Raw genomic sequence first — 24,322 nt, forward strand, 5'->3', positions numbered from 1 at the left:
ATAACAAAAGTTCAACTCAACACTTTGTTCTATACTCTTTGTTAGCAATGACAGCAGTTTTCTATAAGTCTTCACAAGGTTTTCACAAACTGTTCCTGGGATTTTGGCCCATTCCTCCATGCAGATCTCCTGTAAACGTACTGGCTTTAGCAGGGGGACACGTCTGGCACTGCAGCGTTTGAGTCCCTGGTGGGGTAGTGTTACTGATGGTAGCCATTGATACTTTGATCTCTGCTGGTCATTCACTAGGTCCCCTCATGTGGTTCGGGGATTTTTGCTCACCGTTCTTGTGATCATTTTGACCCCACGGGGTGAGATCTTGCTGGTAGCACCAGATGGAGGGAGATCATCAGTGGTCTTGTATGTCTTCCATGTCCTAATAATTGCCCCCACAGTTGATTTCTTCTCACCAAGCTGCTAACCTATAGCAGATTCAGTCTTTCCAGCCTGGTGCAGGTCAACAATTTGGTTTCTGGTGTCCTTAGACAGCTCTTTGGTCTTGACTATGGTGGAGTTTGGACTGTTTGAGGTTGTGGACAGGTGTCTATTATATAAGTAACGAGTTTTTCTTACAGAAGAAATTACAGATCTGTGAGAAACAGAAAACTTGATTGTTTGTAGATGAACAAATACTTATTTTCCATCATAATTTGTGAATAAATTCTTTAAAAATTTAGACAATGTGGTTTTCTGGATTTTTTTTCTCATTTTGTCTCTCATAGTTGAGGTAAACCCGTGATGAAAATTACAGGCCTCTTACATTTTTTTCAAATGGGAGAACTTGCACAATTGGTGGCTGACTAAATACTGTAAATGTTGAAAGGTAGCATCCAGCTACGATCTGCTCAGTCCTGGTGAGTGTTTAAATGAACGCAAACGCAGATGTGGCGTTATTGGAGCTCGAGCGGTTGGTCACTTTTTTTTCATGGTGAAGTAGAAAAACAATCCGCCACAGCCAGTTTACACTGATGCTTCATCTTCAGAGCCACAGTTAAGGACCAGAATTTCATCTTCATTTTCTCAGGTTTTTAACATCACAATTCATTCTTGTATATTCCTGTTTCATAAATATATATAAGCTTGTGACGGTGTGGCACCGTCAGATGATGATGGGACCCACACTGTTTATTGAAATGTAAAAGCTGTATTTAAATGTTTAAATGTTAATGTAAAACACTTTTTTGTTGGAATTCTTACCCTGTTTTTACAATTAAACCCTTGTATTGAGTTTGGGTCAAACTGACCCATGTTCACACTTGAAAACAAGTCAATTTGGACCCAAACACATAAGTCTGAAATCGGGTCAATTGAGAATGGTGCTTTATTTCCATCCAGGTTCTCCTATATTTTATGTAACTTATTTTAAATAAAGGTCCAAATAAAAAAAAAAAATTGTTACTTTTCTCTTAAATTAACCATTGTAATCCTTGATTTATGATCTTCACTGGTGTCCATGGATTACATGAAATCTTTCCACCTTTATCCACCTTTGTCATGGTAGGGAGAACACGTCAATGTAAGGGTGGGGTCATCTAAGATAGCACAAGGATTAAATAAGAACAAAAATTGTAGTAAAAACGATGTCTGCTGCTACATTCAAAAATGATCCATCACATAACCGCCATCTTCTTCACTTTTTCAACAACAAAATCTTTATTAAGTCAAAGAAAAAGCAAACATTGTTCTCAAAAGATAAAGTATCTCTTTAACAAACTATAACCCCATGTCATTCACAACACGGCAAGCTCAAAATAAATATGTACAGTACTTTATAAATTCATTTCTAGACTTAATAACTACATCTCAAACGTATAAATCGAAGCGAGTTAAGGCCTGTGTCGTATACAGTGTGTGCTGCAGTCCGTGCTAATGTTTACGGAAGGCTCTCCAGTGGTTTGTTTGGCATTAGCAGAGACCTTTTTTGGGCTCCACCACTTTTTTTTACTTTTTTTATTTGCTAGATCTTGAAATAAAAAACACCCTTTGACATAATCATTGGAATGTAAAATTAACCAAGACGTTTGATCCCTGCGTGAAGTGGGCACGGTTTCTTGTCCAACAATTTAAAAAGCGTCATTATTCAGGAGAAAACCTCACGAAAAGGACAGCAAACGCACAGCAGAGTGAAGTCGGATTTTAGAAAAAATGTGTGTTTTTTTCTTGTTCGGATGTTTGGAACTTTATTTTTTCTGATTTTTGCGATGGTTTAGTGCGTCCTGTTGAGCAGGATCTCAGCAGAATGCCTGTCAGCCTCTCACACCATCGATGGCACGCATGGACTTCTGGGGGCGGGAAGGTGCACAGCAGCTTCGTAAAACACACCCTGGAGCCGCAAGCGTCATTCGAAGTCTTCTTCGTACTCGTATTCGTCCAGGTCCAGGTTGCAGTGCGAACTGGGGATCTCAAAGAAGTGTCTCTTTGTCAGGCCCAGATCGCTGGAGATGTGTTGCCCCAAAGAGTTCAAAGGGTTTTCGTACCTAAGCCAACACGGAGAATGGCGTTAATATTCAAACACTAGCAGCCGACTAACCTTTAACCTTTGAAATGATTTTAGAGAAACAAAAAAAACAAAGATATCCACATCAATAAATGTCTTTTATACTTTGTATTACTATAAATTTTAAATATCACAACTTACAAAAGTGGAAAACGGTGCATAATAAATGACATAACGTGATTTAACCATAAATGGGCAAAACAGGGACTGAATTAAAATTAAACAAGAAAAAAGGCGAATGCAGGGATGAAGACAAACTGTGAAATGATGGGAAAATAATTAGGATAGTCAGGAAATCCATATATGCTTCCTTGCCAATGATTCAATAAAGAAATGGATGTTTTGGTAAATCAGAAAATGAGGCGGCAAAAAAAAAAAGAAAAAAGATTTTAAGGAATCGAAATCAAACCAGAAAAGGACTTTTCTTTAAATCTAAGAGCAAAAATGCAGTTCGTTGTTTTGTACCGTAGATGGTTTATTTACAGGAAAACGCCCAAACATAAAGCCGTAAGCAACACATGGCCCACAGACGTTCCTGTCACCCCCCATGTACCCGCCCTCACTGACAGAGCGACTGCTTCAGGTCCTTTCCCTCTCCCCCTCTGCCTCGCCGGTCAGAGCTTCACAGAACAAATTCATAAAAAGAGACCGCCTGTTTTATTTAAAATGGCGGCATTTCTGTTGGTTTTCTTTCCATTTAAAGGTTTTCTTGCCTGACGAACGTGTCAATTTAACTTTTTTTTATTTTTATTTTTTTTACAAATGGGCAGAAGTAAACTTTTCCATTTCCTTGGCAACAGGTTTTTGGTTAGCCACACCCTCATTTCTCTCACCAGGGATTCATGTATTTAAAATTTCACAATATTCCAGTAAAAATGGGGCATGGCACTTCTGCGAGCTCGCCACGTGAACACCAAGTAAGTGAAAAGTAAAAAACAACATTTTTTTTCCAAGTAGCTTCCCAACAAAGACAGTAGACTGAAATCCCTAGGAGGACTTTAAATGTGTAGCTAGAACGAAAGGAGAATTTTTAGTTCTGTTTTTTTAGTTTAAGTCTCTTCCTGAGGTCAAAGGTCAATGAACTTTGGGTGCTGGTTGTAGATTGAAGCCGTGTGTGAAATTTCATGAAGGTCGTTGGAACAAAAGGTTTTTTTTTCCTCCATATTGTGCAAAAACTCAAATTTCACACTTTGCCAACAAAATGAGTGCCAAGCTGCAAGTCCTGTGCCATCCCATAATATTTTCCAAACTCACTTAGGTTATTTCCGACATGCATTTTTGAAATGTTCTTTTTGAGCCCAATAAGACAATTTTGGCCCTATACATTTTTTTAAACCCGTCTCCTGCTGTGATGTCACTTTTTTTTAGGGGGGTTGATCACCGTGAGCAAACTTAATTTTCACTGGTTACTAGCAAATCTTGGTGAGTTTTTACGGATGTGGTGATGTTTTTGCTCAAAGGCACATTAAGAAAGAAGAATTGTAAAAACAATCTGGTCCTTGCAGTCCAGGACCGCTACACGCCAGAATAACGGACTAGCTGGATGGAAAAAAATAATAAAAAATAATAGATTCGACTTTTTTTTAAAAATCCAATTCCTGGCAAGAAAGCAACTGAAAAGGTCTTTTCAGAGGAAATTTCGTGACTCCGGTGCACCACATAAGTGCAAAAAACAAAAAAAGGAATAAAGCGAGGGTTCAAACCCCATCCTCCAGCGTGTACTGTCCAGCCTGTCTGATGAGACAGACGGGGCTGGCAAGGAAGTGAGGAAAAGGGTTATTGACTACACCTTTCCAAAGAGGCAGAAGGGTGGAGGAGGAGGAGGAGGAGGAGGAGGAGGAGGAAGACGAGAATCGTCTTGTCCCTGCTGGTACCCTGAGAGTCTTACCTGCTCTGGTAGAGAACGGCCTTTAGAAGTCAGTGGTGCTCCTAAAAAAATTGCCACACAACATGCCTGTCAAGGGCCTCATTTATCACTGACTCAGTCTCTGCTGCTGCACTTTATCCGTGTAGCGGGGCGGGGGTGAGGTGGGGGTGAAGCAGTGGGGTTTGCAGACTGTACCTGAAGCTCAAGTTCAGCTGACTGTCATCTACGACTGCACTACCGTCAACACGCCAATCATTACAGCCTTTTTTTAGATTAAAAAAACAACAAAATTACTTTGACTTAATTTTCCATTACTTTTAATGTACGAAAATAATTTGAAAGACTAAAAAAGATGTTTACAAATCAGTCCTAACCCAAACATGATATATACCTATGCATGCTATAAAAATTATGAAAGAAAAGTCTTCCACATCTGTCACAATAAAGGTAGACTTCCATATTGATTAAAACAACATATTGACTAAGAATCTTCTCTATCAACCCTTAAAGTTCCACTCCGATCATCTTTTCCACTATTGTAAAAGTCTTTCTAGTAGTTGTTTAATTATGATTATACAGTTTTTAGGCAACATAATAATTAAAAAAAACTGTTGTTTTCTAGGACATAGTTTCTGCAGAGCGGCTGTAGTTCATTAGAAATTCGCCTCCGAGTTGTGGGCGGGACTACCATCACTAATGACAAAGAGCTCTTCGTTTACCCGCTATCCCGCTGGCTTATGGTCGGGCTTCGCATCAATCGAATTGCGTCTTTCCTGCAATGGTGCAGTCTGGTTCATACCATTGTCTGTAACAACAGCGGACAGCTCAACCCCTCCTTTCTCGTGTTCCTAAATAGGAAGTACCATTGCTTCCTAATACAACCTAACCTAACAATACCGGTGCAACAAAATGTCAGCCCAGACGGGGAAAACAAAGACGTACACGGATCTAGTCGTGTACAAGTGTAGCGGATGTATCAGAATGGAGCGGAGCACGGAGCTTATGACTCGCCCAGCGTTTTTTCTACGTCACAAAAAAGCTCTATTTTCAAACACCCTTTTCTGCCTGCTCCTGATTTAAATTGCTTTGAATAAAGAAGCACTCCGAAATGCAATTTTAAGCTTCAATATTCTCTATATATGTTCCCCAATATGGGAGAAATGCAAGTTAAAAACACCAAAACCAATTGTCATCAGAGTGGGTCTTTAAAAGAATTCTCCTTTTGTCAGTAATGTCTGTTCTAAGAGAAGATCTCTGTCAATGTTTGGGGCATCATGGTAAGTTTGGCTCCAGACTTGTAGCTACAGACATTTTTGACAGCCTCTACATTCATGACACACTTACACATCATTGCACTGGTCGTTGGCGGCTTCCTCCGCCACTAGGATGTCGTATTCCTCTGCCGCGTACTTCTCCCAGTCCGAAACCTCCTGACCTTCTGTCTCCGCCTCCTGAAAGTCACCAGACGTATAACAATCCATCGGCAGGGAAGAGCGGCTCACTCAAAATCCTAACGGCATTTCATCTCACCCTGATTACAGAGAAAGGGTCTCTCTGCTCATGATCCAGGTACTTCTCGATGTCGAAGAAGGTATCAAAAAATATGTGGGACAACTTGCACCTCTTGAGGTCACGAAGTGTGATTTTACCTGCAGTGGTGAAAGGGAGTATTTATTAACGTCAAAAATACACAAGTACAGGACTTTTATTCTGGAAAGCCTTACCAGAATAAAATACTTGTACTTTTGATATTTTTTTAGGCTTTGGAGTCCTGAAAAATAGATGGCTCAGCAAATTTAAATGAGTTGGATGTCATTTGTGTTTAAGACGGAGTCAATTTAAGAGGAAATGCTCGGTAGCAATGTTTGTGGATTCTGATTAACCTCCATATTAAAATTGCTAACAAGTGAAGCCATTAGCTCTGCCGATTTCTCAGGTGAACCAGAAAGTTCTGGTGGAAGTTTTCTAGTTCCAAACATTGCAAAAATGTATTTATTTTGGACGCAAATGACCCGCACAAAGTGTCTCTGAAGACCCATTCCTCAACAGGAAAAAGAGGAAAGAAAAAATAAATATATATACATACATATATATATACACATACATATATACATACATACATATGGACACACATATATACATATACATATATCTATATATTAGGGCTGCACGATACGAGGGAAAACTCATGATATGCGATATTAGTAATCAATATTGCGATGACGATATAACTTGCGATACATGAACAAATGGCAAAAACAACAAAAGCATTTCCATTTCGTTGCAAAAGTTTAATTTAAATAAGAGTCAAAATAACTTAAATTAATCTCCATATGATCCTCGTCTAATTAGGAGGGCAACATCTAACATAAAAGCTCCACCCGATTGGTCAACAACGTGTAGGGCTCCATCTGATTGGTCAAATGGATAAAGGTTTTATTCAATTCATGAAATAGTTCGAGATGCCACAAGATTGTTTTAGCACATTTAAGGTTTAACATTTATTGTGATTTTCGCCGACCTTTGCAATATGGATATTGCATAGCTTGAAAGCGCGATAAGTAAGGGTTAATGGCCGACGAAGTGTGCGGTTACTACTTTTTAACGCACTTCGCGGAAGCAACCGTCCTCCGGTTCAGGCTTCCACGGCGTGCGTTAAAAAGTAGTAACCGCACACTTTGAAGGCCATTAACCCGCTTATACCATGGTCATTTACAAAAAAAAATATTTTTCAATCAGTTTTAGTACTTTATTCTTGTTTTTTTTCGATTTGGATCACTTTTCTCATAAACAGCGTACTATATGGTACGTGATGCGGCGCGACGTAACCTATAGTACATATATATAACATATAGTCCGCGTCGCGCAGAACCACCGCTGCAGTCAAGATTCGGCGATATATATATATGCTGATCGTCCCGATGGGTTGAATAAAGCATCAATTCAGAGGGAAAGTTAATCGCTTACCGCTTGTTTTTGCCCAGATGATGAAGCAAAAGGTTGTTTTAGAGAAGCCGGCGCAGTGATACAAATCATTTAAGCTAGCCGACCGGAACTTCTTTTTTCACCGTGCGGTTATCAGGTTTTAACGCATACCCAGCAGCCAATCAGAATCGAGTATTCACCCGGACCATGGTATAACGATAAATTTGCGACCTATTGTGCAGGCCTAATATATATATATATATATATATATATATATATATATATATATATATATGTATGTATATATGTGTGTGTATATATATATATATATGTATTACATATGTATTACATATATACACACATACATATACATTATATATATATATATATATATATATATATATATATATATATACAAATTTATAATATTATAATAATATTTATAATATTAATATAATTTTAATATAATAAATATATATAATATACTGCCAACTGCCCCTCCACCCAATCAGTTACCAGCAATCTGATCTGACGTGTCACTGTTACCTCTGTGACACCGGACAAACAGGAACCCAAACAAACATGAAGCAGAGTGGATAAATGCTGAACAGGTCAGACCTTCCACCTCCGGCTTGACGAGGTCAAACATTTGGCACAGGCAGTCCTCAAAGGGCAGCGGCTCGATGGCCATGGCCTCGAGCTTCTGACACTGCTCCTCATAGAAGTACTCCAGCTCATACATGCTCAGGACCCCGTCCCCATCCAGGTCCATGCAGCGAAACCAATACTCTATACTGGAAATCAAAACGAGGAAGAGGTTTAGCACAGACTTAGAAACCAAAACCTGCATGAGAAACAATGCATTTAGATACCTGGTGTCGGTCTTCTTGTCTTCTTCAGAAATAAGAAACCAGACAAAGTCTGCATAACTTATCCTCCCCTCTTTGCGCACTCGTCTGTCCCTGATAAAACAGAGCAGTTTGAACCCAAAACAGAAAACCAGAACTCCACCTTCACAAACACAAGACTCCAAATTTACCTGGTCACTGTTCCTGAGAATATTCTCTCAATCATTCTCTGTGAAATAGCTGGAAAACAAAATCATTTACATGTTTATATGCATCTTTATAGAACATTACACATCCTCAAATAAATCAACCATCATCCTTTAGGCTATAGTTAATGATCAGAGTATATGTTTTACCTTATTGATCTCAAAGCAATGTTAACAAATGTCATTTTCAGTATGTTTTTGCTTGTAGAAGAGAAACTAGTTCCAGCACATAGCAGGATGTCAAAACATGTCAACATAAGTCAGTTCGTTCAAAATTTAACGTGTCCTCCTAAACCTTGATCGTTGTGCCTCGCCAGGTCATTCTGATCGATGTAGAGGTCGTGGTCACTGTCCAGCTCCCAGAACTTGCAGTAGATCACATAAAAATGCTCGTAGGAGAAATACTCCGTCAGCTGGTTGACATCCTCCTCCTGCTCCAGCAGCACCACATTCTGCCCAGCAGGAAGAAACATTTTCTTCTGAAACACGTGTACTCAAATATTCAAACATGCTACATAGATGGTGCTATGGGCATATTTACATACTTTACATATATGTACTTTACAGTATAAGGCAAGGTGTTTTTGCATAGTTTGGCTGGGGATGCAACTTAAATGTGATTTTTAGCAAATAAATAGCAACAACCACTAGAGGGCGCTGTAGGAGGGTGTATCAGTATTTGGTACTAATAGCAACACAGAAGAAGAAGCAAAGCAGTCTTACAATTGGCTAGCAGGAATTGTTCCAAAGCGAAAGAATTCAACAGATTTAGTCATTTGAAGTGATATAAAGCGATTCATTAGCATGTTTTTTACGTTATGGCTATCTGAATAATTGGTCATACTGTGCGCTAATATGTAACGGTAATGAAGCGTTTATTATTAATATCTATGCTGTTCTTATGATGTGCTTTTCAAGACGAAATGTCCTGTCTTGTTCCCAAATTTTGTTAAACATTTCTTCCAAAAGTGCAAATCCTATTCCTACTCCTACTCCTATACTCCTATTATTTTTTGTCTTTATTACGCATTTTTTGGCTGATGAAACTCATACTCTGGGGGGACTTCCAAAAGTGCGACATATGTTTTTTCTCTCCTTTATTGTTCCTTTTTTTTTAGCTGCTGGAGTAACTTCCAGTCCTAAAAATACAGGAAATCTAACCCACTTTCTGATTCTAAAGACAAGTAAAAAAAAAAAGGAAAAATCCTAAGTTAGGTAGTTTAACAAAGGTGAGAAGAGTTACCTGAAGAAAGTTACTTTTCCTGAGCTCATTACATGTTATTTTCCCCGTCCATGAGCGGTTCACATTATAAAATATCCTTTGAATCACCTGTAGGCATTCAACAGAAGCAGCCCGTTAAACATTAAAGTAAAGATGCAAACCCGAAACCTTTGAAACGCTTGTGGGGGGCTCTGGTGTGTGGGATGGAATACCGTGGTGATGTATCTCGAGTGGAAGTCTGGGGCTTCTTTCAGAAAGGCCAGGCCTGCGTGGGAGTTCACAACATCCTGGAAAGCATAACGTTCAAATGATCGATTGCAGCTCCACAATAAAAAAAAAAAGAACTATCAAAGCCGCTCTAAAAAATGTGATGTCTACTACTAAAACAGATCACTGGCTACATTTGGCAGTTTCAAAGAAAGGTGAAGTGGCAGTGCTCATCTGTTTTCTCATGTGGAAGATTGAGCCATAGATCCACAATAATTGATGTTTCAGAAGACTAAATATAATTTTGTCACACTATAAAGACTGTAAAAAAGTAAAAAGCCCAAATTGGAAAAGGCCAGTACTTCTTATCATTTATTTACTTTTTCTTTTACATCTGTTCAGGCTTTGAAAGACTTTCAAAGGGGGGCAAACACCAGAGTGGAAGGCCAATACAGATGACAGGATCAAAAATATGCATTTCTAACAATTGTAAAAACATTATTGTTTTCTAATTCATTTAAAAACATTGTTTCCCCCCATGTGTAGCTCCGCCCACGTGTAAAGGTAAAATCACAGGATAATGGAAACAAGGACGGACAGTTAAATCTTCCTTCACTCCAACCTGTATTTAATTAAAAAGAACGGATGAGTTTGGTCAAAACAGAAAAAACCTATAGCATGGACTGAAAACACACACAAAAAACACACGATTTGTTAATAACACTTAATTAGGAATGTATAGGGTCATTTATCACCACTAAACTACTGAATTAATTACATTTTAATTCACAAGCTCACAATTTGTTTTTAATTCCAAATTTATTTGTCAAACTAATTTTTGAAAGATCTAAAAGAGGGTTTTTCTCATAGCTTTTGATTTAGCCTGAACAAAACTGGACATTTTGATTAATACAATTATGAAAACTGTTTATTTTTTGCCAGAATAATATAAAAGGTGTTACTTGGAAAGGAAAATACATTTATGGATTTTGATGTTGGATTTCGAAGTAAAAATCTTTTAGATTAAAATAATCCCTAGAAATGTTAAGAAATCTACTGAGCAAAATTCAAATTAGTGCAGTATGCAAATTAACATCAATAAAGCTTTAATTTTCTTTTAGTATGGTAAGTTTTTCTCATGTATACTACAAACCTAAAATAAAAACCTGAAATTTTCCTCATCCATATACAAAAGATCCCTTTTTCAGCAGGAGAGTAAAAAAAAAAGCCTATTTTGCAGCAGCTAAGCCATTGCAATGTTACCATCCCACACTGATGCCTTCAGCCCTCTCCCCAAATGTGGCAGCCTGTACCTGCAGGAATGGAATAAAGTCATCTTGTTCCAGGTAATTACAGCCCGGCTTGGCCAAGAGATGCACAAATTTAGAAGCATCATCGTGGCAGGTCTGCAGAGTTCTGGAAGGAAAAAAAAGAGGAAATAGATGGTTTGCAAATATTTTCTCATGCCATCTCTGTTTTATTATCATTTTATGATTTCATTAAATGAATTAAAACTGTAATGAATAACCGATCTTAAAACTGTGTTGTGAAAAATGATAACAGGAACTAGCTGTGTTGCAGATTTAAAGTGTTTACTGTTGAGGTCTTGACTGAGAAAGACTCAGACATGGACTTAAAGGCTTGGTCTGTCACCATAACTAATGCACAAACAGCCTCCATTCTAAAAGCCCAGTGGTATTTCTTTCAGTTTTATACAAAAAAAAATCTCAATGAAAGTTGTTGTCGTGTTGAAAGCAATCATTTATATTTAGTATTGAAAATCCTGCAGTAATGGACGGTTTTATTCCCAAGCAAACGCTCATTGTGAGACTGAATGCAGCAGCGATCCACAAGAGCAGCTATTGTCTTACTTTCTCCACACAGCCACAAACTTGTGAACAGACACGAAACCCGTCCTGTCGCCTCCAGCCAAGCAGAACAATGGCACTTTCCAGTAGAGGGGACACTCACAGGCCTGGAGGGGGAGACGGAGCAGCCATGTGTGTCAAGTGTGTAAACAAGGCAAAGATGCATTTCAGAATGTATAAATGCTGATCCTTCCATGGGTGATATTCTTCATTAAGTGGAAATAATATCTTCTTTATGACCATTGGTAAATATCTATAATGATACTTACTGTCAGCTTGGTAACTTGCACCACCACGTTCTTACCTTGGCAACCGCCCCCATATCCTCAATGGTGGCCCTTTCATTTGGAAATTGGGAAAATGTTTTCTCAATTCTGGAAATGAGGCCGTCGATGTTGAGGTTGGCTTGGGGCCGGCCCTGTGGGAAGTAGAACTTGGGAATGTTTTCACTCTGGGCCGTGGTGACCGGCACTTCCGTCCTCACCTGGGCCTGGGGCGGACACAGAAGTGAGCTGTTAAAAGGATGCTGGGAAGCGTTTACACCCCTGGGCTCAAGTCCGCTCACTTTAAAGCAAACAGTACTCTGCTGACACTTGTGTAAGCATATCTCCAGGCGGCCGGGCTCATCATGGAAAGATTGCTTCTACTCGACACTCATAATCATTATCCATTTATCTGTAATGAATACCCCTCTGCCTGGCATTCCTGTAGGTCTAGCAGTAATGGGAGGATGGTCATTACATGGTAGATCCCAAACTTTTGTTAGTTTTTTGTTAAACGATGACTTAAGCATTTTTACGAAGTACCACATGTCCAATCAGATTCTTGAATCATTTATCACTAATTATGTTTGGGTTTCTATGTTAATAAGAACATAAACTTTAGCTTTAAAAGTAACACTTAACGTTTGAGCTCTACATTAGTGCGCTGGTGATTCCTTTAACCCTTGAGCTATCTTGTGGGGTCCAGATGACCCCACTCCCATTGGGAGTGGGGTCATCTGGACCCCACAAGATAGCTCAAGGGTTAAGAGACCATACAGAGTTTTCTATCATGACAAGAAGTAGAAATTCTACTCTTGTTTAAAAGCAGCTATAGACCACATCATTGCAAAGAGAAATTACAGTCAAATTAAACTCTACATTGCGTTTGCTATTGGTAAACATAAAAATTTTAGTCAAATATGATCAAATTAAAAAAGGAGGTTTTTCACAGCTATTTAATTGACTGCAATTATGCAAAACAGGATCAACTCTCATCAGCAAAAGGTGGAGCAGATGGCATTTCCAATAAAAAAAGAACAAAAAAGAAGTTTCCCTCTTAAATATTCCACTTTATGGCCCACCTGTGAGATTACCTAATCTGTAAACATTTATCTCACATTCGATTGGCTTTAATCTGCGCCTTTATGGTGCAAACATTTTTACTATGTTATTTTATTTAGGGGGGACCGATTGGTTCTAATCTCGTCCGGCACAACCCAAATCTTCCGAGTGTGGTTTTGGTTCGGCCTCTGTGGAGTCCAGCCGTGGTGTGAAGATTGGGTCTCGTGTTCTTTAAAGCACTCGTGCCACCGGGGCAGAAAGGGTCTATTGTTAGAAGAACCTGGTCAGTCAGTGTGGTTACGGATAAGTTGTCAGCTGACTTGGTTGGTTGCCAGCTGTAGTTCTCTGGAGATTCTTAGGCCTTTTCCTAACCAATGCTGGTGCTTCGCCTCTTTTTTGGCCTAGCAGTTAATGTTTTTTTTTTGTTTTTTTACTTTAACACTGCAACAAAAGCCCATTAGAAATAAGTCATAGATTATTACCCTAATGGAAAAAAATCTGCCATCGGGGAAGAAAAATCCTTTTACCAAGAATTCTTACTGTAGTACTTCTAGTGTTTTCTCAAACTTAGGTTGTGTCCGAATTCCTTCACTACTCACTACACACTTAGAGGACAATATAGGGCATTTGCTATTTTGTAGTTCCTTAGACATTTCCCAGAAGCCTCTGCAAAAAAAAAAAAAGTGTGCAAATGAAGACCACAATGTTTGAACAAAAACTTTTTTTTTTAAACCATTCAAATTTTCATCATCAGAACACAGTGGATTCATAAATATTCTTGAATAAATGTTCATATTTATTAGGTTTTTACTTCATGAAATCAGTGATGTCATATTTGCCCATTAAAAAGAGGGAGTTAAGTAGTTAGTAGGAGGGAATTCGGACATAGCCTAATTTTATTTTCCTATTTTTTTCTTCGCAAGACAGAAAGTAAGACAATTAAGACAAAAGCCTTTTTACCTTCTTATTAGGCCAGCACAATAAATCGCAAATTTATCGTTATCGCGATATCAAGCTGTGCAATAAGCATATTGCAAAAGATGGCAAAATTGCAATAAATGGTTACCTTAAATGTGATAAAACAATTTTAGGGCAGCTTGAAGTATTTAACGAATCAAATAAATGAATGAATGCATTTGAACAATCAGAGCCCTTTTATGCTAGATGTTCGCCTCCTATGTTGACTAGGGTCATTTGGAGTATAATTTAAGTTCTGTTGACTCTCATATAAACTGTTGCAGTGAAAAGGAAATCATGTTTTTGGTTGTTTTGCTGTTTGTTCATGTACCGCAAGTTATAACGTCATTGCAATATTGATCAATAATATCGCATATTGCAAGTTTTCCTCGCATATCGTGCATATCATATCGTGCAGCCCTCCTCCTTATGCTTCAATTTATGCAGTTAAATTGTTAAGAGTTTTGGGTAGAATAGAACCATTCTGTAGACTTTTATTAAACCATACTTTATATTACCAAGTAATGTTTTCATTTAATTATTCAATTTAGCCTTGAATAATAGAAAATGTACCAAAAGTCATACGGTTTTATCTTTTTAAGTGCTGTAATCATGTCAGTTATAGTCCACTGGATTTAAGTTACTGTTAATGTGACGGGACTTTGATGTAAATTTAAAGTCCACTGTGTTTGTTTTAAAAAAAAAAGGGTTGGTTGGGGGTATATGAGGTCAACTTTAAATGGTTGCATTTCAGACGCGACTGAGGATTCTTTGTAAACTGTCTGTGTTAATGGGCTCAGTTTCTCCTGAGAAATGATGCTTCTGCTCATCTGTAGTTTGTGGTGGTGTCAGCCTTGGCTATAAAAGGACATAAACATCTCCTGCTGGCCCACACTCTCCCCTCTCCCACTTCAGACTCGCACAACTGCTAAGCCACGTGACATTTGCACACTCTCTATGATGTGGTGTGAAAGGGGACAGTGGGACAGCTGAGTGCATTCTGAGATCGACGACACAAAAAAATAAAATAAATATGGGTAAACAGAACAAACATCCACTATTTTCCCTTTGAAAATAAAAGGACAGACTTTAAAATTGATCAATGCACTATATGTTGTGCTCACAGATTCTAAGTCAAATTGTGAGAGTAAAATGTCACACACTGAATACAAAAAGCAGAAAATTCTGTATCCAAGAGAGTATTCTGAAACAAAACCTGCCTGTCCTTGTTGAAAGGCTCTTAACCTCTTCTTAAACCGAGAAGGCAGAACAAAGTCACATCCTCGTGCCAGCAGGGCCAGCTCCTTCCTCAGGTCAGGATCCTGGCGTAAAGAAAGCTCCCTTATCCTCATCCTTGCTCCAAGACGGGATGCGGGAAACACACACAAACAGACGCAACCTCAATCCAGCGTTTTCTTCTGGACTGCGCGGAGGGTTTGAGCGAAAAGCGCCACTGGACGTCCTCTGTTGAATATGCCCCAAGATCGTCCTCTGTCAGAGTGAGAGTCCCTTAATGCAGGAGAGCAGCTGCTGCTGTGACTCTCCCTCCCGTTCCAGATCTGGTCGCACAATCTCGGCTCAGTGCTGCCTGCTCATCTTGTCCCAGTCTTTTCCCAGCATGTATACACGCACAAACACTCAGGCACACACAGGGGTCAGGGAGCTACTGCTTCAAAGCTACAGGGGAGATAAGGCGTGACCGGGTGCACATATATGTGTGTGTGCGAGTGGGGGTAGAAGGGGTGTGATCTGCCCTTTCCAGTTGACATACCTTGCTTCTCATGGAAAGTTATGTAAAGAGAAGGACCTGTCGTCCACTTGAAGGATACATCTCGTTGCTGTGACACAGTGATCCACAGGCAGTGACATTTCTCTACTGAAATGCTCCCACTCAAAAATACCTCTGTGGGGTGATCTGTTAGAAAACTCCTCCACAACCAGCAAAATAGACCAGCTGCACAAAAAAAGACAACAAAAAACCCTGACTTTCTTTAAAAAGGTTAAAATCTGTAAGAAAATACTACAAATAAGTATTTCACAATACAAAAACACTAGTTTTGAGCAACACAGTTCATAACATTTTATCTTTTGCTTCTTTATGCTTTGCTTTCTTTTTACTACTGATAGTTAAGAAAGGTTGGAACATGTCAGATTTAAAAAATGATGATCAAACCAACCTGCCGCTATTAAAAGCTACGAGCAGTTTGGGCCATCCTGGAAACTGGACTAAAGTTACAAACAAACGTCCACTTCCGATTGTTGCTATGGGCTAATAAAGTCAGTTATAGAACTTTGGCGTAAAAGCTAGAATTTAGTTACACAACAAAAACCACAGCGTTATTTATCACTTATTTTGGAAAGACGATGTGCATCTTCTGCTGATGGTTGCGTAACAACAGAAAACATTCATTATTTTAGTTCAATGACAAGTTTGGAAATAAAAGTCATTGCTGATGTTGACCTTGAACACATCAAAGTGCAATGTGTTCCAACAGACTAAGGTTCTGACCCACAGTGGTCCTGGACAGCCAGGGCCAGGTTGTTTTGCCAAATCTACTTTCCTTTTCCGGGTTTGAGCGAAAATTTTTACCACCACCACATACTCAAAAACTAACCTAACCTTTGCATGAACCTAGAACCCGGTAAAAGTGAATTGTTGACATTGTGAACAACAATTTTTGCAAAACAAATTGTATGTAATTGTAGTTTTTCAATAAACCATCAACGTTCAATCTTCAGAACTCAGTGGATTCATAAATGATTGTCGCAAAACGTTTATCTCAATGAGATTTTCACTTTGTGAAATCAATGACGTCAAATATGCCGTTAAAAAAATAGAAAAAAAAAGACGAAAAAAAGTAGTGAGCATGGTGTTTGAATTGCTTTTAAAATCCAGGGCACTAGATAGTTTTTTAGTGGTCAAGGATTAGGGTGGGAATTCAGACACAGCGTATGGTTGTGTCCAAATTCCTTCACTATTTACTATATAGCGCATTCACCATTTTGTAGTTCTGTCCAAATCTACAATTCCAAAATCGAGCGCCCTAGAAGTATCCCAGAAGTCTTTGCGAAAAACCAGTGTGCATCGATGCTCACTAGATCGGAGAAAATAGACCACAATGCATGACGTCGGAACAATTTTTGTATGTATTTAAATGTATTTTTTTAATAAACCAACGTTTTTTCCTTCAACGTTTCCTTCCTTCACAGTAGACTCAATCGTCGCAAAACGCTCATGTCAATGAAATATCAACTTCGGGAAATCAATAATTTCAAATCTGGTGTTTAAAAAAAAAAGTAGTGAGCATGGTGAATTGCTTTTAAAATTCAAGGCACCACATAGTCCCGCACTACATAGTTTTTAGTAGTTAGGGGTTAGGGTGGGAATTCGGATTCAGTCCACTTCCACAACCAAAGCTTTGTTGACCTTTGACCTCTGGAAGAGGCTGCCATCTTGAATTAGGAAAAAAAAAAAAAAACTTTAATACTTTCTACAAATTTAAACTAGTAGGGATTTCAATTTATCTCCTCCTAACCTCTCGGAAAGAAACTTGGGAAAAAAATATTGGTTTTTAAATTTGCAGATTTGTAATGCCGTTAGCGAGATAAGCTAGCAAAAGTGGTGTACCCCGGGCAATTTTTTTTTAACCAGAATATTGTTAAAATTTAATACACCAATCTGTGGCTGAAGCTGAAAATACGATTTATATATAAAATATTCCTAATTTTTTTCTAAAATGGTGACTTTTTTTGTAGGTATTATGTAACACCTACAAAAAAGTCAACACATTTATTTTTTCCCCCTGAATTTGTGATACGCAGCTCTGACCAGGGTGACTGGGGAAGAGTGCGAGGTGCGCAACAGCCCCTCAGACGGTGAGAGACTGCGACCATACAATGCAGCGCAGCTTTAATCTACTCTTATTATTTTATCATTGAAGCAAAATAATTGGAGCTTGATCTATCAAAGCAAATTATCATCTTCATATTTGATTGCCCTTGAAAGATTACAGACAAATGTTGGAGGAAGAGTATAATAGAACCACAACCACATTTGTGCGTATCTAATAACTCCTTGGGCGTGCTTCAGCAAGCTACATCACAAATCAATTGACCTGGAAAGCGACTGAAGGCGCCAAATGGCAGTTTTTGGTACAAGGTGCTTTAGCCCCATGTTTTCCATCCGATGGGTCTGAACAACAAACTGCTACGGTAATCCGATTTGTCCACAGATGCAGCAGGTCACATTTACCTCATTACGCAACAGATGAAGTTACAAAACTCAACATTCGAATCGAGTGACCATCAGTCAGGTGACAAGTTATTGAGTGAGTTCTTCACCTAAGCTTTGGCTGACAGTGGTTATTATTGGTAGCTTTTAAAAAGAATCTAGCTTTTGAAAAAACTGAAATATTTATCAATATTTCTGGTTTTTGTCAATCAGAAAACCTACTGGAACACATGACTTCTAGATGCAAATAGACCAAAAAAACAGAGGAAATAATGAGTACTTCAGTCAGAGCGAGTAAACAGTTATTTAATCACCTGAATGGCTGTGCTGTCAGTGGCAGGACAGTGCATTACAATATTATGCATTGTTCCAGGCTTACTTTTAACACTACAACAAAACACTTAGTAAGCAAGTTTAACAGGAAATTAACACAACCCTGTCATCATTTACAAGAAAAAGAAAGCTGGCATAAAAAAATAAACACAAGCCTCAAACCTTTACGGTTTAAAAAAAAAAAATATATATATATATATATATATATATATATATATACATACATACATACACACACACACACACACTTGGGGCCAAATGAGGATTAACCTGAATTACCTGCGAGTGTCAAAGTATAATAAAATGAAAAGAATTCAGAAAGCAGAAAAAAATCAATGAACCAAAACAGCATAGGAATAAAATAATAAATCAAATTATGTTTTTTTTATTTATAATTGCTTTAACAGCATAACTATTCTCACAGAACTTAGTACTATTTTCTCTTTGAGTTTCTTGGTAATGCAATTGAACCAAAAACGGAGAAAAAGAACAAGTTTGGTCACATCGTACGTTATTCCTAATTGCTGACAAATGAAAAAGTTTGTAATATTAATCAAAGTCCCACTTAATCATCTTTTGATCTATTGTTTAGATTTCCTAGGGGTCTTCTAATTATGATTGTGTTGTTTTTCCCTAAATCAAAAAAGCTGTGTTTCTGCAGCAATAATTTATTAGTACCGTATTTTCCGGACTATAAGTCGCCCTTTTTTTCATAGTTTGGCAAGGGGTGCGACTTATACTCCGCAGCGACTTATATTAGAAATAAATTGAAATAAATACATTGTTAACCCTCCTGTTATGTTCATTTGTGAGGAACAGAGATGATGTTCCTGGGTCAATTTGATGTATGAGGTATGTTAAGTGTTAAGAGTATGTTAAGTGACTCAGAGAATCAGCAAACTTTTTTTTACAGTAAGATCTTGAAGGCTAACAACATAATATTCTATTTTCCAATGATTTCATAGATTCAGAAATGCGATAAAATGACAACTGTTTCTACAAATACAGGATGAAAACAGAGAATTAGTTGGCCAATGATGCTTCATGAAAAGAATAAATAAATAATTATGAGAAAGAATTACTGTGAAATTATGAGATAAACAGTCTGCTATGATTGTGTCATATGAAGTTGTGAAAGTTATTAGTTCGTGGTCACAGATTTTGTCAAATAAATTTCCTGTCAAAATGCGACTTATAGTCCAGTGCGACTTATCTGTGTTTTTTTCTACTTTAAAATGCATTTTTGGGCAGGTGCGACTTATACTCCGGTGCGACTTATAGTCCGGAAAATACGGTAATTCACCTCTGAGTTGTGGGCGGGACTGTTTATATGCCCTCCCGCTAGCTTACAGCCCGTCTCACCTCCAACCCAACAACAAAAATGGGCGAGCACAGTTTTGAGCCAGAAACCAGCTTAGATGAGGGAAAACAAAGATGGCCATGAATCAAAATGGAGCAAAGCAGGAAGCTTGTGGGCCGCCAAGCGTATTATCTACATAAGAAATACGCTCTTTTTCAAACAGTATTTCTTTTGTCTGCTCCAGATTCACAACTATTTGAATAATGAAAAACTCAGAATTGCAACTTTGAGCTTCATTTTCCCAATACATGTCCTTCATCAGGAGGAAAAAGTCACAATAACATGTTAAAAACCATTTTCATGGGAAGGGTCTTGTATTTTATTTTTATATTTTGAAGTAAGCCTAAAATAATTAAAACAGCAGAAATGTGCACAGCGATCAAACAGCTAAATAACTAGAAAAGCCAGTCTTTTGCAAAATAGATATTAGATATGGTCAAATAATTGGTAAAAGTAGTAAAAGTTAAGTGAAATCTGAATAGGATAGTATAAAAAACATCATCAGATATAAGGAAAAACTGCAAGCCTAGGGTATCTTAATTGAATATTACGGTATTTGTAGACAATTTATACACAAATACACTTTGTTCTCACTGATTATTTAGTAATAACATTACTTAGGACAAACGCTTGGAGTCTACAGCTTTGTTCACAGATTAGTTACCTTCCTGAGAGCTAAATCAAATCACCGGTTAGAACCACTGTTTTCCACTCTACAGTCTTAACCCACAAGTGACTAAGAATACAAAATGAAAGCTCTTGCAGGAAACATTTTAACACCTGGTTCTCCTTGACAGGTCAGGCAACCGATAATGTGACTTCAGACCCTCTGCTTCAAATAGCTTCCATGTTGCTGAGCTCAAGCAAGCGAGTTATAAAAATACATCAGGAGAAATACAAATTTTCCAGAATGCACAGAGTCCTAAGAGATCAAAAAAGCCTTTAATAAAATGATATTCATTCTCAGTTATATTTTTTAATATTTTGCAATAGCCTAGGAGCTGGTTCGGCAGAAAACTGTGCACTGAACCACACAGCCTAGGACAAAGTCAGGAGTTTATAGGGAAATAAAATTTACACAGTGTACGGTTCAAATACACAAACACAGACCACACATCCGGACAATGAATAGCATCTAATACAAGCATTTTCAAAAGTAAATTACTGAGAGGATGAATGTGCTGCCACACCTCTTTTCCTTCCCAGAGTTCTGGGTATCTAATTCCAACACAGGGGAACCGAGGCTATCTATATCAGTGTCTGATGTCAAAGTCAGACCAGCTGCTCCGGGCTCCATCAGTTCAACATAAATCGAATTTTTCACTAATCCTTTTAAGAATGCGTCCGTGTGCAGGAATTCATTTTTGTTATTCTAAAATAGAACTAGTGAAATAACACAACCTCACAATCTGTTTCATATCAACAACATCGGTTCGTAGCATGACACATCAGAATACAAAAACCGTCTGAACGCTGCCTTGTTTTAGTCCAAGAAAGGGCATTGGGGGCAAAAGTTACGAAGAAAAAGAATAAAAAGAAATTTCATTTTTACAAGTAGACCCGTGCATTTTGTAAATTCACACATAAAAGACAGACTATGAAAAAGGGGAAAACTCCTAAAAAATATCAAAGTAAGCCATATTTTATTGTTTACATATGTAACATATTACCCAAAATCTTTACTCAACACAAGGCAAGTTATTTGTCAAATTACAAAAACTAAAAGTATTTCCCCATTTTTGATATCATTTTGCATTTATTAAAAAACTAATTTGAAGTGATATTTGTTGCTATTTTTATTTTAAAACCCGTCAAACATTCTTTTTTAATTTATGAATATGTTTAATTATATTTCTAATCCAGCATAAACCTGCCAGTCAATGTTCTCTAAATTAAATTTGTAACAGAATTTTAACAACCTGTTAATTTAAGATGGGGGAAAAAGTGTATAGGATGAAATACATACATATGTGCACAGATTTGAAACATTTCTTGTTTTTACTGAAGGCATTCCAGTTGATTCTTGAATGTTTCCTCATGCCAACGGTTAGCGGGTCAACAACATGTGGACGGAGGAGTCTTCGGAAGCACACGCATTACCCGCAGCTGTCTGGTTATCTCACTGTCATCACCATCACTAATGTTCACAGTTACAAACAACAGCATGATCCCTTCAGACGACACATTTACCGACGTGCTGTTGAGTTGTTGTGCACAGGTTGTTTGCTTTTAATAAAGGCTACAGGTCTTAAGCAAAGACGATCTAAAACAAGCTTGAGGAAAAACTGGTATAGGCTGGGTCCAGACACTCCTTACTCTCAAATTACTCAAATGTGTAGGTGAGGTCTGAATGCTTAGTTGACGGGATGTGAAACCACACACAACTAAGCACTTCCCTCGCATGCCTACAAATAAAGAGGCCCTGCTTTTAAAGCAGAGACTGGAGAGCCTCTCCATGTCGTCGGCTTCTCAGCAGCCTCTTGTGGCCGCTAAGTGGAAGTGAAGATCCAACAATCAGAAAATAAGAACCCTCCATGAAATTTTAGTAATGATGTCACTACATGAATAACTGGAGGACAGTTATTAAGATTTTACACTATAGCAGTGAACATATGTGAAAAAAGTATATGTAAAGTAATATGCAACAAAAAAATGATATAAAAATGTTAAATAAAAACTAAACTAGCAATGCCCGTGTTAGGGTCTTTTTTAAATGTAAATTTAAATGTTTGAATGGGCAAAAAGAGAACAAGTTGTTACACAATCTTGACTTTTTTTTCTTTAATTGTCTTTACTGTGTACTTGTAGATTTTTTTAATAAATTAAATAAAAGGCTAAAAGTAAAAGTTGACTATTGATCACTTTTCACAGAACCTTTGAAAACTATGCAAATTTAATTATTTACGATTTAAGGAATTTGCAGAATTTAGAGGTTTTTTTTTTGTTTCCATGTCTTATTAACACTAAAAATTCTTGATAACATTTGTTTTTATGTATTTTCTTTAGTTTCAGGTTGCTCCTGTGAGGGCAAATCTTGATTGTAATTGTAGTTTTTAAACATCAGATGTGTTAATAGCCTTACGTCATAAAAAGGACTTACTTTCTTTGAGCTGACGGAGCGGCGTAGTAATCTGCCACCAGGTCCTGGTACTCTGGAATTACTGTTACTGCCGGATGGCAGGGTACTGTTGGATGCGGAGCCGGAAGGGTTGCCCAGTGAAGCCGGCTTTTTCTCCACCAGATTCTTCTGGGATGCAATGTTGTTGTTTTCGTTGAAGCTCAATGACTTGTCAGCCTGACTGTTCTCCCCGCCTGAGCTCCTATATTGTCCATTTTTGATCTGGTCAAGGTATTCCTTGAGGACCAGCTGAGTTTCAGGATCGCTCAACCAGTTGAGGAACAGCTCATCCACCTTCAGTTTGAGAACCGGTTGGAGGACTTGTGGAGGCGGCATGCTAATAAAGCTTTCAGCTTTGACGAATGTACCTGTGTCAACAAACAAACAAAAACAAGTAACACTTAACTACATCACTGACCAGTGACGTGTTGCTTGTTTAAGGAAACATTTGATAAGTTTGTGCCTCCAATTGGCTAAAACACTGTTACTGGCATGATTATAATGAAAGTACCATCTTTTCCGCAATAAATCCTGACAGGAAAACATTAGCAATAGCTGCTTGGGAGTCAAATCTGCTGTGAAGTCTGATAGTCAAGCAGGAAGTCATTAAAATGATTGAATGATTGAAGTCTAATTCATCGATGCGTTAGCCCATAAGGGCAAAAGTAAATCAATGTGAATATAATTTGACCCAAATAATACATTTCACTTCTGGCTACACAGAATATATCTACAGAACTTGAGGGTTTATCAAATAAAAATAACCTAAAATGATCTCAGTTCATAATAAAGAGTAGCCATTATTAGCATTTCATTTTAATGTTGTCAAACGAGGCTTAGAAAAGAACAACGGTGCTAGCAAAAGAGCTAAGGCGGGCTAATGACAACTGACTTATTAATATACAAACCTCGCGATTATTAGGCAACTCCAGATGTGTTGACAAGTCATCCCGTCAGTTTTCCTTCATACGGGACGCTAAAGTTTGTCTGTGGGACTGAATAAAAAAACACAATTGTGACTACTCGCTTGCCGTTTCGGCATATCTGAATGAAACACAGCAAACAACTTTTTGAACTCACGCTCCTCTAGTAACCACAGGCTGTTATCGCGAGACTTTCCTTACCAACAGGAAAGGAGGGAAAACGGGTAGAAAAATAAATAGGGGCCGGGGGATTAGTCAAAAGTCAGCCTTTTCACAATTAAAATGTGGAAAATTTGGTTTTTATCTTTAAGGTTTTAATTCTTTTCCATGTTGAAAGTGCATAAAGATATTCGTTTTTCTTTTTTGGAGTAGTTGTACATTTACCCCTACCACACAACTAAGTAAACAATACTGAAACGTTACATACAATTGTAA

General features: G+C 37.9%; 1 protein-coding gene across 3 annotated transcripts; it reads right to left on the reverse strand.

Annotated features, from left to right (window-relative positions):
• Positions 1 to 1,626: 1,626 nt before the first annotated feature.
• Positions 1,627 to 24,050, reverse strand: LOC101157896 (serine/threonine-protein phosphatase 2A regulatory subunit B'' subunit beta). 3 transcript variants are annotated; one of them, XM_020713104.2, is made up of 15 exons: positions 23,873 to 24,050; positions 22,947 to 23,332; positions 11,945 to 12,130; positions 11,644 to 11,747; positions 11,086 to 11,188; positions 9,778 to 9,852; positions 9,587 to 9,673; positions 8,639 to 8,795; positions 8,329 to 8,377; positions 8,162 to 8,251; positions 7,908 to 8,083; positions 5,895 to 6,013; positions 5,709 to 5,815; positions 4,386 to 4,426; positions 1,946 to 2,477 (listed from the first exon to the last, which is right to left on the reverse strand). In XM_020713104.2, exons 2-14 carry the CDS (start codon positions 23,298 to 23,300, stop codon positions 4,408 to 4,410), a joined length of 1,626 nt encoding a protein of 541 aa, XP_020568763.1. In that variant the 5' UTR covers positions 23,301 to 23,332; positions 23,873 to 24,050; the 3' UTR covers positions 1,946 to 2,477; positions 4,386 to 4,407. The 3 variants fall into 3 exon arrangements, with proteins under 3 accessions (XP_011487594.1, XP_011487596.1, XP_020568763.1); XM_011489292.3 differs by lacking the exon at positions 4,386 to 4,426 and having other exon boundaries at positions 1,627 to 2,477; XM_011489294.3 differs by lacking the exons at positions 4,386 to 4,426; positions 22,947 to 23,332; positions 23,873 to 24,050 and adding an exon at positions 15,143 to 15,600 and having other exon boundaries at positions 1,627 to 2,477.
• Between the last annotated feature and the right edge of the window lie 272 nt (positions 24,051 to 24,322).

This window comes from Oryzias latipes, chromosome 21 (genome assembly GCF_002234675.1).
Source record: "Oryzias latipes chromosome 21, ASM223467v1".
Lineage (NCBI taxonomy): Eukaryota > Metazoa > Chordata > Actinopteri > Beloniformes > Adrianichthyidae > Oryzias > Oryzias latipes.